The sequence below is a fragment of the Leuciscus leuciscus genome (assembly GCF_965113295.1).
Source record: "Leuciscus leuciscus genome assembly, chromosome: 18".
Taxonomy (NCBI): Eukaryota; Metazoa; Chordata; class Actinopteri; order Cypriniformes; family Leuciscidae; genus Leuciscus; species Leuciscus leuciscus.
The window spans coordinates 72,501-88,819 of NC_138742.1; the positions used below are offsets into that span (position 1 = coordinate 72,501).

The following is a 16,319-nucleotide window of genomic DNA, read 5'->3' on the forward strand; positions in this document are numbered from 1 at the left end:
GTAGATTTCATTTACAATCTCTTTAAAGGCTGAAATCTCCACTTCAGCAGTTTTATTCATATCTACATATTCTGAAGGTGTCAGATTTATAGAACATTTTATTCCTAAACACATTGTGAAAATGTATTTGTTTTCTGGCTGTTGACAGTATTTTTTGATTCATGGAGAGATAGAAAGAGAAATCCTCTGTAAAAACCTTTAACTCTAATATGTCAACAAAATCAAACAAGAATTATGAACCAGGCTTTATCCAATGTTCACATTATTGTTCTGGAGATTTAAGAAAAGAAGTGCATGTTTAATCATATATATTGGCATGTTTAAAAACCTGTAATACAAGTACAATACTAGTCTTTAGTGTCCTTGTTAGCGCGCCGGAGACCCTGGGTCCAATCCTGCTGGTTACTAGTGCAATAGTATTAGAACGTTTATCCATCGAACCCTAAGACTCACCTTCAGTCTGAATAACCGTCTCATAGCTCACAATGTAATCGCTACGTCCTGAAACACACACACACACACACACACACACACAAGATGTCAGTGTCACATGAGCCATTATAGCCACAGATGAAAGAGTCAAACACTCACTAACCGCTGACGGCGTCTCTGCCGCGAGTCTTCATACGGGACCATTCCTTCCTCTCCACCCTACAGGAACACACACACACACACACACACACACACCTGATCAGCCGCTGTGTGTGATGTTCAGAGTTAGGGTCCTTTTCTAAAAATATACATTAAGGTTTTTACAATGTCCCATTAGTTGAGGTTAGTTCATGATTACCAATGAGCACAGTATTTATTCATGTGTGTTAACATTATTTAATAAAAATACAATTGTTCATGTTAACCCAGGTCAGTAATGATTGGGTCCTGGTCCCGCTCGTGTTCTCTGGCTTCTTTTCTCCGTTCCCTGCTGGATTTCTGTCTGCCTTGTGTCTCTGTTACTGCCATCCTTCTGATCTGACCCCTTCTATCATCACTGTTGTTATTATTCATTATGCGTCTTTTTTCACTCGCTACTGAATCCGCTTCTACTTCCTGACAAAATCAGCATACAAGCTGTGTTTTTGCATTGTTATTGAATTTATGGATTTGCTGTAAATTGAATCATTTTCTATTATAGAATACTATTGTATTTTTTATATTAAAAAAAAATGTTAATTTCAAACATTTTCAACAGATGTGTATTCACTGCATCTGCTATGTTTTTCACTGACTCACACACACACACACACCTCCTCTTGCTGGGTATGTATCCAGTCTCCTCCAGTTCTCCATGTGGGGACAGTTTTCCGGCCTGCCACCATTCCTCATCACTGCAGTCAAACACCTGCAGAACGTCCCCAAACCTGAAGCTCACAGCCTGAGACAGGAACCCACAGTCTGCCGTTTTATCGTAGTCAAACAGAGCCCTGAAGACAGACAGACGGTCAGACAGACAGACAGTCAGACAGACAGACGGACGGTCAGACAAACGGACTGTCAGACAGACAGACAGTCAGACAGACGGACGGTCAGACAGACAGACAGACAGACAGACAGATAGACAGACAGACGGTAAGACAGACAGACAGACAGACAGACGGACGGACGGTCAGACAGACAGACAGACAGACAGACAGACAGATAGACAGACGGACGGACGGTCAGACAGACAGACGGACGGACGGTCAGAGAGACAGACGGACGGTCAGACAGACAGACAGACAGACGGTAAGACAGACAGACAGACAGACAGACAGTCAGACAGACAGACAGACAGACAGACAGACGGTAAGACAGACAAACCGACAGACAGACGGTCAGACAGACAAACCGACAGACAGACGGTCAGACAGACGGACGGTCAGACAGACAGACAGACAGACAGACAGACGGTAAGACAGACAGACAGACAGACAGTCAGACAGATAGACAGACAGACGGTAAGACAGACAAACCGACAGACAGACGGTCAGACAGACGGACGGTCAGACAGACAGACGGTCAGACAAACAGACAGAAAGACAGACAGACAGACAGACAGACAGACGGTAAGACAGACAGATAGACAGACGGTAAGACAGACAGACAGACAGACAGACAGACAGACAGACGGTCAGACAGACAGACAGACAGACAGACAGATAGACAGACAGACGGTAAGACAGACAGACAGACAGACAGGGGACGGACAGACAGACAGACAGACGGTCAGACAGACAGACGGTCAGACAGACAGACAGACAGACAGACAGACAGATAGACAGACAGACGGTAAGACAGACAAACAGACGGTAAGACAGACAAACATACAGACAGACAGACGGACGGTCGGATGGTCAAACTCAAATTTGGTTTTGAGTCTGTGTGTGTTTCTGTCTTCAGTACCTGATGAAGAAGCTTCTCTTTCCACTCCGTAATGACGCCGCTGCAGAAACTAAACTGCTGTTCATCAGCTGCTCACGCAGGTCATGGATCTTCGCTTCGAACCGGCTGTACTCTAAACACACACACACACACACACGCGTGACAGGCTCGCTGGGCTCTGATTCGTCAGTGCAGTTGTTTTAGCTATTTTAGCATTAGCATGTGCTGTGCGTCTCACCCTCGGGTCTGTACTGCGTGATGATGGTGACCGCCTGTCCTGCGTTCTTCAGTGCAGCGGCCGCCTGTTCATGTGTCGCATGACGCAGATCCACACCGTTCACCTGCAACAGCAACACCGAGTGAGTGACAGTCGTACAGCATGTCCCAGTAGACGTGTGTGAGGATCAGACGTACACTAAGGATCTGATCTCCTTTCTTCAGCTCTCCGCTCAGATCAGCTGCTCCTCCCGCTAAGATGAAGGAGATGAAGATCCCCTCGCCATCCTCACCGCCCACGATATTAAAGCCCAGACCGGTGGAGCCCCTGAGAATGACCACACGCCGCGGCTCCCTGATGGACATGAGAACAAACTTACAGCACACCATATGAACCGTCGTCAACATTTGTTATGACATCTGCTTCAAACATTACAATGCTCATTATAACTTCTGTGAACTCTACAATAAGTAAATCCACTTCACCAGCTGATTACTCTTCAATGCCATAGAAATATTCAGAGCTATACCACAAAAACAGAAGTTCAAACACAAAATTCTAAAGATGGCTGCACACTTGTTTCTCTGGTGCTTAAGAACTATAGAAGCAATAGAAAGTGTCTATGATATGTGCTAATTTGCATAAACATGAGTGTAGTCACCTGGGAATGTCCTCGTCTCCCAGCAAGAGGCCTTTAGGGATGGGCGAGTAATGGCGCGGAGACGAGGGACTGAGGGCTTGTGGGTAATCAGACATGTCCATATGAGGAGCATAGGCTGCAGAAAGACACAGACATCAGAGCGTGTGTGTGTGTGTGTGTGTGTGTGTGTGAGAGAGAGAGTGTGTGTGTGTGTGTTTATGCACTCACAGCTGGTGATGTCAGGAGGGTTGTAGGCGTCTTGATGATGATGATGATGATGAAGAGTTTTGGCCACTCTCAGATACACAACTTCCCCTGTGTTTTTCAGCGCAGCTACTGCGTCTTCATGCATCACGTCCTCTAGATACATGTTATTCACCTAAACACACACACACACACTTCATGACTGTAGATCATTTGATACAACTAACCTGCACCCCTGAACATCCATGACTACCATCGGTTGCCTCTCATACAGTGTTTTTACTGGTACACTGTAGGCGAAACTGAGAGATTGGCCACACTGAACCAGGGTTCCCTATCAGTCAGTCACGTTCGACATTACGTCAGAACTGATTGACGCAGGGGATCTCACTTGATAGCCCAATCACCTTTGAGTGGTAACAAAACAAGCCATTGGACATTGGCGAGTGAGATTTGCATGGCAAGCCACTCCCCGTACATGTACGGGTATATAAGCTTGTATGTTTGATCACTTCAGCGCTCAGCCAATCTGCTTGCGTGTGAGTTGACAAGAAGGGGAAGCAGTTCTGTGTTGGTGAGACGGCGCATTTAGTGGTGTGTGTCGCAAAAGAGAGCAAACTTACACGGTTAAAGGTAGCGATCGCACCCCTGGGCACTTCAACTAATAAAAGAGCAGTTTCCTAAAAGAGCAAGCACGGATGATGCTGCTTACCCGTCTTACAGCCATGATCACTGCCTCGCGTGTCTGGGCCGTAAGCTTGCTGAGCCAGCATTCGTCGATGACACATGTTCCCAATGCGAAAACATGACTATCGCGATGTTGAGATTGAGACTCCAACACCTTGAAAAAGTCAAGTCAAGTCAAGTCACCTTCATTAATATAGTGCTTTTAACAATATAGATTGTTTCAAAGCAGCTTTACAGTGACAATAGGAAATTAAAGTTACAGACTTTTTGGCTTTACAGCAGCTCTAGAATAAAGTTATTATCCAGCCAAAGTTATTTTTGATTGATTCACTTCCATTGCAAAGATCATTAGTTATTAAATTAGGGGCCGCTTACACAACGCCGTTGTAACAGAAAACCCTTAACGTGCTCCGGCCGCTCATTAGCACAACAACAGTGCCTGGTGGCATCAATTGCCTGAAGTTGCTAGCAGTACCGCTGGCCCTGTGCCAGTTTTGACCGTTGTTGCAGGGCAAGCATGTGCTGGTCTGGACGGACAACACAGTGACGGTGACGTACATCAACCGCCAGGGTGGTCTACGTTCATGTCGCTTGTCGCAACTCACCCACCATCTCCTCCTCTAAAGTCAGCAGATACTCAGGTCGCTCCATTCCATTTACATATTACGGGTAAGCACAATCGAGTAGCGGATGCACTCTCACAACAGCTCACGCTCCCGGGAGAATAGAGACTTCACCCCCAGGTGGTCCAGTTATGTGGAGACATTCCAGACCTCTGGAACCTCTACGTGTGGTTTGTGGACGGGACGATGCAGACTTAAGTGGTCTACCACCAGCAGTGGTGGACACAATCACTCAAGCCAGAGCCCTAGAGCCACAGTGCTGCTATTGCGGCACATCATGATGCAGTAGACGGTAGGTCTTTGGGAAAGCATGACCTGATCATCAGGTTCCTGAGAGGTGCGAGGAGACTGAATCCTCCTCGGCCACACTTCTTTGTAGTACTTAAAGCCCTACAGAGAGCGCCCTTTGAGCCACTGCAGTCAGTTGAGCTTAAGATCCTGTCTCTCAAGACAACGCTCTTGACTGTGCACACATGTATCAAGAAGGTGAGGTACCTGCATGAAATTTGGACCGGCTGACTCTCACGTAATCCTGAGACCCCAGGCTGGATATGTGCCCTAAGTTCCCACCATTCCTTTCCGGCACCAGGTGGTGAACTTGCAAGCACTGCCCTTGGAGGAGGCAGACCCAGCATTCTAATCGCTGTGTCCTGTGCATCTACGTGGACCGCATGCAGAGCTTTAGAAGCTCTTTGTCTCCTTTGGAGGTCAGCAGAAGGGCAAGGTTGTCCCCAAGCAGAGGTTGGCCCACTGGATAGTGGATGCCATCATCTTGGCGTACCAGTCCCAAGACCAGCCATGCCCCATTGGCCTGAGTGTTATCACCTCTGGGGTGTTGCCTCTCAAGCAGAAATCTGCAGAGCTGTGGGCTGGTAAATGTAAACACATTTACATTTACTGGAGAAGCTAAATGACTTTAAAATTGGAAATTGCAAAGTGAGTTTGTACTTAAAACAAGACGAAAAATCTGCCAGTGGGGTCAGAAAAATAACCTTCCCTCTGAATTAAGATTATTTTTCTGACCCCATTGGCAGAATGCATTTTTGTTTTCTGTAGACCATGACATTTATTGTTTGATGTTTTTCAAAGATCTACATTAAAAGTTTGTCTGTTATTGACATGCCCAAACTCACAGCGAGAATCTTGTCCCCGATCTGCAGCCGTCCGTCTTTATGTGCGGCTCCGCCTTCGATGATCTTGGTGACATAGATGCTGTTGTCGCCTGGGACGTGCTGGTTCCCGACGCCGCCCGCGATGCTGAAGCCCAGACCTGCGGCACAGGAGAGCAGCCAATCAGATCAGCTGAAAACATCAGCTTCGCACACCTGCTGCCCCTCACGCACCTTTAGGACCTTTGATGAGTTTCAGCTCAGTGATTTTCTCCGTGGACGGTTTATGACGCAACACGTAGAGTCGGACGATCGGCCCCGCCTCCTTCAGCGCCTCCACCGCAAAACTGTGAGTGACTTCGCGCACATCCACGTCATTCACGAAGAGAATGCTGTCGTTCACCCTGAAAGACACAGTGAATCTCACCTGTCCTGCCAATGCACCTCCACCCCAAAGTTCCATTGCAGCGAAAAAAGATTGGTGCAGAGTTTTACCTCAGCCGGCAGTCCTGTGCTGCAGCTCCTCCTGGAATGATCTTAGTGATGAAGATACTGGGATCATCTCCTATGTGAGGGTTATCAGTCCCACCGGCTATACTGAAGCCCAGACCAGAGTTACCCTAAACACACACACACTGGTGTTCATGCAGAAGTGCTCTGATATGATCAAAGAGTTAAAAGTAAGAGACGTCTCAAACCCTCTCCAGTGTGATTTCCTCATATTCAACGTCTCCGTCCATCCCGTTCATCTGAGACAGAGAGAGAGAGAGACATTCAACCATCAGTATCTTTATTCACTGAGCTTCTAATGTCTGTTCTGGGGCCCTATTTTAACGATCTGAAACGCAAGTATCAAACGCAAAACGCAAGTAACTTTATGGGCGGATCTCGGAATGGGTTTGTCTGAAGTAGCTTCATTATTCATAGGTGTGGTTTGGGCGTAACCGTGAAATAAACCAATCAGAGCATCATCTCACATTCCCTTTAAGAGCAGGAGCGCTTGTTCCATGGCGGATTGCTATTATAGCGGCGGATTAGCCAGACGCACGCCAGGAGAGGTTCACAGCCGAGGAGACAGACGTTCTCGTCAGGGCCGTAAAACACAGAGAAGTGACATTGGGGACGGAGAAACACACCCAAATTAGCTTCGGTTAAACAGGCATATAATAATTTGGGTAAATGTGTAAGCTAGATTTATGCCTATTCTTTCACATCTTCATGGACACAACAATGATTTTCCTCGTGTGTTAATATTCTTCCTTGTAATAATGTATGGTTTGCAAAAATGAAAACTGCTGCTTCTGTGTAGATGAGAGAAGAAAAGTGTATGTGCATTGTGCACACACTACACATTGATTATGGCCAAGCATGTGCCCTTAAAATAGCATCTGAATAACATGCGCAACGATTCCGCCACTGACCAGGAAAAACCTAGTCTAAAGTCAGTGGCGGAATTGTTTTCTAAACATGCAAAATAGCACCAGGGAACGTTTGCGCCGCAACACGCCTCCTCTTTTCGCTGAACCGCCCCCGGGAGCGCAAGTCTATTTCCTAGTTTACCGACGTGCGTCTGTGGAGGGAAAAGTCATGCGTCGTGTACAAAGTCAATTGTGTTGGGTGCAAGATAGGGCCCCTGGTGTTATAATCAACACACTGACACGTGATCTATGATGGACTCAAACAAATCTCAGAAGAGTTTCAGTGACGCTCACAGAAACCATGAGTCCTTCATCACAAATGTTAAACTGAATGTCCATAAGGCTGAAACTGATGAGACGTGTTAAAAAACTGGAGGGGGCGGGGCTTGATCTTATCCATGAGGATTGATTGGATGCTGAAAGTGACTCTATATGAAACATAAGAATGGCTGATGACATCAGATGCCAAGAGAGGAAGCAACTTATTAATTTGTGACCAAAGAATATGAAGATAAAGTAAGTATCTTTTTAGGTAATCAGAACAAGTAATCAGAAAAAGTGACGAGTGACTCTATTGTCTTCAGTAGAGCTGATTTACAGAAACAATTTATAATGTATAAAGCGCTATAAAAAAAAAAAGCTTTCCAAGAATCAGCCTCTCACACACACACACACACACACCATCATCAAACCACGTTAAAGACTCACAACCACTCTCCTAAACAACCTGAGAGAGACGAGCAGAGTAATTAACGTCCTGCTTATTTCAGTAACGGAGCTGAAGAACTTTAATTAAAGCAGTTTGATGAGTTCTGCTGTTACAGCGCTAGAGGGACTGCAGCAACACAGAGAGACGGACAGGACACAGAGACAGACAGACAGGACAGAGAGACAGACAGACAGGACAGAGAGACAGACAGGACAGAGAGACAGACAGACAGACAGGACAGAGAGACGGACAGGACAGAGAGACAGACAGGACACAGAGACAGACAGACAGGACAGAGAGACAGACAGGACAGAGAGACAGACAGACAGGACAGAGAGACAGACAGGACAGAGAGACACACATACAGGACAGAGAGACAGACAGGACAGAGAGACAGACAGACAGGACAGAGAGACAGACAGAGAGACAGAGAGACGGACAGGACAGAGAGACGGACAGGACACAGAGACAGACAGGACAGAGAGACACATATACAGGACAGGACAACGAGACAGACAGGACAGACAGACAGACAGACAGAGAGGACAGAGAGAAACACAGACAGACAAGGACAGAGAGACGACAGGACAGAGAGACAGACAGGACAGAGAGACAGACAGGACAGAGAGACAGACAGACAGGACAGGACAACGAGACAGACAGGACAGACAGACAGACAGACAGACAGGACAGAGAGAAACACAGACAGACAAGGACAGAGAGACGACAGGACAGAGAGACAGACAGGACAGAGAGACAGACAGGACAGAGAGACACACATACAGGACAGGACAACGAGACAGACAGGACAGACAGACAGACAGACAGACAGGACAGAGAGAAACACAGACAGACAAGGACAGAGAGACGACAGGACAGAGAGACAGACAGGACAGACAGGACAGAGAGACGGACAGGACAGAGAGACAGACAAGGACAGAGAGACGACAGGACAGAGAGACGGACAGGACAGACAGACAGACAGGACAGAGAGACAGACAGGACAGAGAGACAGACATACAGGACAGGACAGAGAGACAGACAGGACAGACAGACTGACAGACAGACAGGACAGAGAGAAACACAGACAGACAAGGACAGAGAGACGACAGGACAGAGAGACAGACAGGACAGAGAGACGACAGGACAGAGAGACAGACAGACAGACAGGACAGAGAGAGACGGACAGGACAGAGAGACAGACAGACAGACAGGACAGAGAGACAGACATACAGGACAGAGAGACAGACAGCACAGAGAGAGAGACAGACATACAGGATAGAGAGACGGACAGGACAGAGAGACAGACAGACAGGACAGAGAGACAGACAGGACAGAGAGACAGACATACAGGACAGAGAGACAGACATACAGGACAGGACAGAGAGACAGACAGACAGACAGACAGACAGGACAGAGAGAAACACAGACAGACAGGACAGAGAGACGGACAGGACAGAGAGACAGACATACAGGACAGGACAGAGAGACAGACAGGACAGAGAGACAGACAGACAGACAGGACAGAGAGAAACACAGACAGACAGGACAGAGAGACGGACAGGACAGAGAGACAGACATACAGACAGACAGGACAGAGAGAAACACAGACAGACAGGACAGAGAGACGGACAGGACAGAGAGACAGACATACAGGACAGGACAGAGAGAGACAGACAGACAGACAGACAGGACAGAGAGAAACACAGACAGACAGGACAGAGAGACAGACAGGACAGGACAGAGAGACAGACAGGACAGGACAGAGAGACAGACAGGACAGAGGATGGCATGGCAACATATGATGAGTCCTCTTTGAAAATCCAGATTATTAGGAACTAGCATTACCATGGTAACAGTGCCATCCTCTCATCACAGGCCAAATGTCCATAAGCAAGAGATCACACTCACACTCACACTCACACACATACACTCACACACACACACACACACACACACACACACACACACACACACACACACACACACACACACACACACACTCATGCATGACATCACAGTGATCACGCATGCAGTTGCCATGACAACATCTTCACAGGATGCATCACACTATCACTCTGGTCACCATGGAGACGATGCAGTCCTCAGCAGAAATTTGGCAACAATCAACAAGACACAGAACAAGAACACAGTCTTACCATAAAAATACACCATTTACACCGGTAACCTCATCACAACATGATTTCTGTTAGTAACAGACACTAACATGATGGTAGTACCATGGTATTCCTTGAAGTAACACACACGCACACACACACAGCTGTCTCACACTCACACAAACACACTCACAGCTGTCTCACTCACAAACACACACACACACACACACACACACACACACACACACACAGCTGTCTCTCTCACACTCTCACACACACACACACACACACACACACACACACACACACACACACACACACACACACACACACACACTCACACACACACACACACACACACACACACACACACACACACACACACACACACACACACACACACACAGCTGTCTCTCTCACACACACACAAACACACACACACACACACACACACACACACACACACACACTCACTCACAAACACACACACACACACACACACACACACACACACACACACACACACACACACACACACACACACACACACACACACACACACTCGCAGCTCTCACAATCACAGACACTTATCTCACAGCCACACACTCACAGCTGTCTCTCTCACACACACACACACACACACACACACACACACACACACACACACACACACACACACACACACACACACACACACACACACACACACAGCTGTCTCTCTCACACACACACACACACACACACACACACACACACACACACACACACACACACACACACACACACACACTCACTCACTCACAAACACACACACACACACACACACACACACACACACACACACACACACACACACACTCGCAGCTCTCACAATCACAGACACTTATCTCACAGCCACAGCCACACACTCTCACACACACACACACACACACACACACACACACACACACACACACACACACACACACACACACACACACACACACACACACACACACACACACACACACACACACACACACACACAGCTGTCTTAAACACACACACACACACACACACACACTCGCAGCTCTCACAATCACAGACACTTATCTCACAGCCACACACTCACAGCTGTCTCTCTCTCTCTCTCTCTCTCTCTCTCACACACACACACACACACACACACACACACACTCACTCACAGCTGTCTCAAACACACACACTTCATATCCGTCTCACACACTCACAGGTGTCTCACACACGTTGCTGTCTTACACACACACACACACACCTCATATCTGTCTCACACACTCACAGCTGTCTCACACACACACACCTCATATCTGTCTCACACACTCACTGCTGTCTCACACACACACTCACACCTCATATCTGTCTCACACACACACACACACACACACACACACACACACACACACACACACACACACACACACACACACACACACACACACACACCTCATATCTGTCTCACACACTCACAGCTGTCTCACACACTCACTGCTGTCTCTCACACACACACACACACACACACACACCTCATATCTGTCTCACATACTCACAGCTGTCTCTCACACACACACACACACACACACACACACACACACACACACACACACACACACATCTCAAATCTGTCTCACATACTCACTGCTGTCTCTCTCACACACACACACTCACTTATCTCACTCACACTTACAGCTGTCTCACACACACTTACAGCTGTCTCACACACATACACACACTCGCACACTCTCTCACCGTCATGTTCTGTCTGTGTCTCTTGGCTTTGCGCACGTTGCTGATGAATCTTCGGCCCATCTTCTTTGCATACCAAACGGAGACGAACATGACGTCAGAACCGCGGGATTACATCACACACACACACACAGTCACACCGACTCCGAAACAAACCGAATCAATCAGAGTCCTAGAGGGAGATTTCAGAGAGAATCCACCAGCCGCTGACCGGCGCTCAACCACTGACAGATGCTGAGAGATGCTGACAGATGATGATGCTGATGAAGGTGATGGTGAAGATGAGGATGAAGGTGATGATGACAACAGTTCCAGTGTGTCAATGTCGTTTCATCTTCTGCTTCATCCCGAATCACGAGAGCAAAATGAGCTGAGAGATACACAGAAATGAGCTACAGACGCGCTCGAGGAGCTTCATCCTGCTGCCGCGAGAGCGACTCACTCACACACACACACACACACTCACAGTGTCTCTCCCGCGCGCGCTCTCTCTCGCTCTCTCTCTCCCAGAATTTTCATAGGAAACCATGATGCAGATTAAAGAAAAGTATAGAATAGAATAGAATAGAATAGAATAGAATAGAATAGAATAGAATAGAATAGAATAGAATAGAACAGAGATGCCGTACCGTAAGTGATTTTTGAGAGACTACGCAAAATCAAGAAAACATTCAATAAAGGGTTACATCACATAACGTGCTCTCTCTCTCTCTCTCTCTCTCTCTCTCTCTCTCTCACTGGAATAAAAAAAACATGAAGTGGTCCTGTTGCTATGGAGACCAACATCCCTTCCATCACTATGGCGATATTTGTGCTGGTGTGAGAGCAGGATAGGGAGATGGAGAACAAGCTGTCTGTCTGTTCACCTGGAGTCACATGACTCTTGTGTAAACATCTGGACTAACATACCTGTGCTGACAGAAATCTGACGAGCAGGTTCTACTGTTAAAGTGTCTGACTATAAGCATGACGTCACACAGCAACTTTAACCGACTAACTACCACCCACTTACAAAGGAACACGATCTGACTGACAGCTAGCGTAACCAGTCAGAGAAAGAACTGACGTTTAGAGGCGGGTCCATCTCAAACCAGACTCAGAAAACTCAGACACATAATGTGATCAAATGCAGTGACTAGTTCTCCCTCTGCAGTGTCTGCAGGAAAGATTGGAGCTGGCGCGTGTTTTGTTCCCAAATGCAGGATATAAGCGACCCAAACTTAGGGCGTGTTCACACCTGAAAGTCCGCACCAAGGTCCGAACCAAAGTTCATGTTTTGATACATTTTATACATTCAGTAAGTTTTGGTTTGGTTTCACATTGCAATTATGCGAGCGCACTAAAGAACTTTACATGGCATACTTGCGTCCTGTCGTCATCATCTATGTGGGCTGCATCTTGACATTGATTGGTTTGTAACACGTCAAGCGTGTTGTCAATTCGGCGGGTAACTTTGACAAGAATGAATGAACAGACGCATATCGTCGCCACTATACTGTTATTATTACACAATACTCATGTTATTATGAGCCGCTGTGGAAAACACTGGATCAAGAGCTGCTCACTTGTAAATGAACACAACAGTGCAGCGCTTCACTCTGAAATGAGCATCAAACTATATAGTTATAAACAGTGGCGGCTGGTGCTAAAAAAATTTGGGGGGGCGCAACACACTGATTTATTAATCCAGGACTGAATGTAGGCTAATTGTTAAATAACAATTTGACAGTGATAATAATGTAGCTATCATTAGCCTAAAGTTGAGCTAAAACTTCAGCCGGTAGGGTTGGGAAATAGCCAATTGCCAAATAAATCAGAATTTTTGGGCTAAATGGCGATGTATGGTATAATCTGAGTATTTAATTATTATTTTTCTATTTGAAAAAAACAAAACTGTATTTAATTTTTTATTTTAATATTTAATATCCTGATCAATATTGTCCTACAAACAATGTTCATATTGAAGGTTATAAAAACAAACATAGTGTAACCTTGCTGTCTATCTGCAGTCTATCCAAAAAAGGGGTCAAATCACATTACATTCTAACATTGCAACATTACAATCTAAAAACAAAATAATGCTTTTTAAAGAAGTAGTTAAATTTACTAAACTTAAAATAAAATAAAAAATAAATAAAAACAAAGCTAATATCATAAAAATACACATGTAGGTTTGAAATTCTCTAGCACATTTATGTTCACCAACAACAACAAATATTCAACAACAAATATTTTAGCTAAATATATTTATAATTTAGTGCTAATGTTTAGTCAGAATAATTGCTCTCCTATTGCGCTCCGTCTGTTCGGCGCACATGCACGCAGCGGCGCTCGTTCACGGAAAAAATCTTTGAATGTAAGTCTATGGGAACACTCTGGGCGATTTTCAGCCATAGTGAAATCGCCCAAAAAGAGGCGGTACTCCACAGAACGTGACTTGGCGCTAATTGGACTATATCCAGAGGCAGAACAACAGTGAGTGACTGCTAGCATAACTCTGTGGTTGAATGAGATTGTGATTGTCCCTTTCACACTTTGGTGGTGCGTCACCCGATCGCCCTAATGAAGAAACCGCCGCTGGTTATAAATACAGATCATGCAGTGCTGTCAGAAGCTACAGCATCCATGCATGAAATACATGTTCTTTTGAGAAAAAACATACAATGTTTTTTTTCTCAAAAGAACATGTTGGTGGATCTTCTCCTAATTTTAAAGTACACCCTTTTTGAGATATATCCTTTCATGCGAGGTGTAATAAAAGCTGTTTGTGGATGTAAAAGGTCTGCAAAGTTTCAAAGATTAAAGTGCAGATAAATTGATTTTTTTGTCTCCGAAAAGAAAGAAGTGATTCTGAACTGAAACGAGTCGTCAGTAATTCAGTCTCACTTCCTGCTGAGTCTACGTAGGTTTGTTACTCATTTGCATAATGCCCGCCTCTGGTCTTGATTGGCTGAACAGCGTCTCTTTTCTCCGCCCTCAAACACTGTAGTTTATCTGAGACTGGAAGAGTTTGGTTTGTGTTGTTCATGTCGAGAAGACGCTGTTTTCTGCTGACAAACCAAATCCACTTTGATGAGATTGATACAGTAAAACCCACGCCATCGTTACTGTTCGTATCACTGTGATCAAGAGTTTCAGATCAATGAGATTCAGATATGATAATGAGCGTTTGCTTTCTGACCAATCAGAGCAGAGCAGCTCTCAGAGAGGCGGGGTTTAGAGAGACACTGAGAGGAAAGAGCTGATGCTGCAGTGGAGATTATGATAAAATTAAAGTGTTTTTTTTTTTCCTTGGATGCATGAGAACCTGAAACAACTGTGGTTGTTTCACAACTCTAAAACAACATTAGGAACTTTTAAAATAGTATAATGGGGCAGTTTAAAAACTTGTGTGTCACCCTGGAATAGCCTATTTCGACAATGGGCTTAGAATACATAAAAAAATGCAGAAAAGTAGATTGTGACTCACACTGATGTCGACGACTATAGAGTATGGTAAGAGTATGAGCTTACCAGAGTGGAGGTGGCGTAGTACGGCGCGTGGCCACTGGGGAGCAACACTGGCTGCAACACACACAACAGCAGGACTAGTTACAGGAGAGGACGAGTAGTTACACAACTGAGACTGACGCGACACTGGACTGAAATGTGAGACATCATTCATAGTGTTAGTGTGCTGTTCTATATGAACATTCTGCATTTATCCGATATAAAAGTTGTAGTAAAGTGACCCCTTATATGATGACATCACAAATGTGAGCCCAGCAGCAAGGAAGAGCATGCGGTCATGGCTACTATTGCTCCTTTATTTAAGTTGTTTTGAAGGCACTTTCGGTATGTAGATGTTGCTATATTATCATTCCTATGCATATTTAATTGTTATATCTTATATCCCAGATGTAAATTTAGTTTTCTTTGTTTCGTGAATTGCACAATCTGTTTCTGATATAGCTGATGCTAACTATATGTAATGTAAAAGCCTTTGTTGTGCTTTGTTGTGCTTTGTACATTTAGGATTCTGTATTTTATATATTTACAGTTTTACGTTATTCCTTGGGCAGCAGTAAACCTTGGAAACAATCCCTGAGTCTGTTGTCTTTGGGAGGCGTTATCTGACTGCATACTCAAGAAAGGCGTTTGAGATAAAGGGCAGAACAGTAAAACGAAAATCTTCGGTGACCAACTTCTAGTTTCTAACTCCACGGCGGGGAGCAAGCTAGCCCATAAGGTGATCTTCCTCCTATGATGTCTAAGTCAAGCTCCAAGTCTGGATCACAGAGGCAAGCATCTAATGCATCATGTTCGTCACGGCGCTCACGAGGCTCATCGGCCGTAACCACAGCTGCTGCAATGGCTAGAGCAGAGGCTGAAGCGGCTAAAGCGGAAATAGCTTTTGCAAAGAAAGAAAGCAAACTTAAAATACAACAAGCACAGCTTGAGGCATCACTAGAGACTTTAAGGCTGCTAAAAAGAGCT

The 16,319-nt window shown here is 45.5% G+C and overlaps 1 protein-coding gene across 5 annotated transcripts in view; it reads right to left on the reverse strand.

Moving 5' to 3' along the window:
* Nucleotides 1–16,319, reverse strand: part of dlg4b (discs, large homolog 4b) — a 58,878-nt gene that overhangs the window by 24,463 nt on the left and 18,096 nt on the right. Inside the window, exons 1-14 of one of the 5 annotated variants that reach the window (XM_082145871.1) lie at nt 11,847–12,413; nt 7,551–7,682; nt 6,537–6,587; nt 6,334–6,458; nt 6,073–6,242; nt 5,863–5,999; nt 3,444–3,594; nt 3,237–3,351; nt 2,773–2,929; nt 2,597–2,699; nt 2,380–2,491; nt 1,245–1,421; nt 596–651; nt 454–501 (exon numbers count right to left, since the gene is read on the reverse strand). In XM_082145871.1, coding sequence (XP_082001997.1) covers nt 454–501; nt 596–651; nt 1,245–1,421; nt 2,380–2,491; nt 2,597–2,699; nt 2,773–2,929; nt 3,237–3,351; nt 3,444–3,594; nt 5,863–5,999; nt 6,073–6,242; nt 6,334–6,458; nt 6,537–6,587; nt 7,551–7,682; nt 11,847–11,936 — 1,624 coding nt within the window. In that variant the 5' untranslated portion in view covers nt 11,937–12,413. Of the gene's footprint in view, nt 1–453; nt 502–595; nt 652–1,244; nt 1,422–2,379; nt 2,492–2,596; nt 2,700–2,772; nt 2,930–3,236; nt 3,352–3,443; nt 3,595–5,862; nt 6,000–6,072; nt 6,243–6,333; nt 6,459–6,536; nt 6,588–7,550; nt 7,683–11,846; nt 12,414–12,472; nt 12,491–15,356; nt 15,408–16,319 lie in introns of those variants that run through there. The other 4 variants (XM_082145870.1, XM_082145874.1, XM_082145873.1 and 1 more) reach the window with 4 other exon arrangements.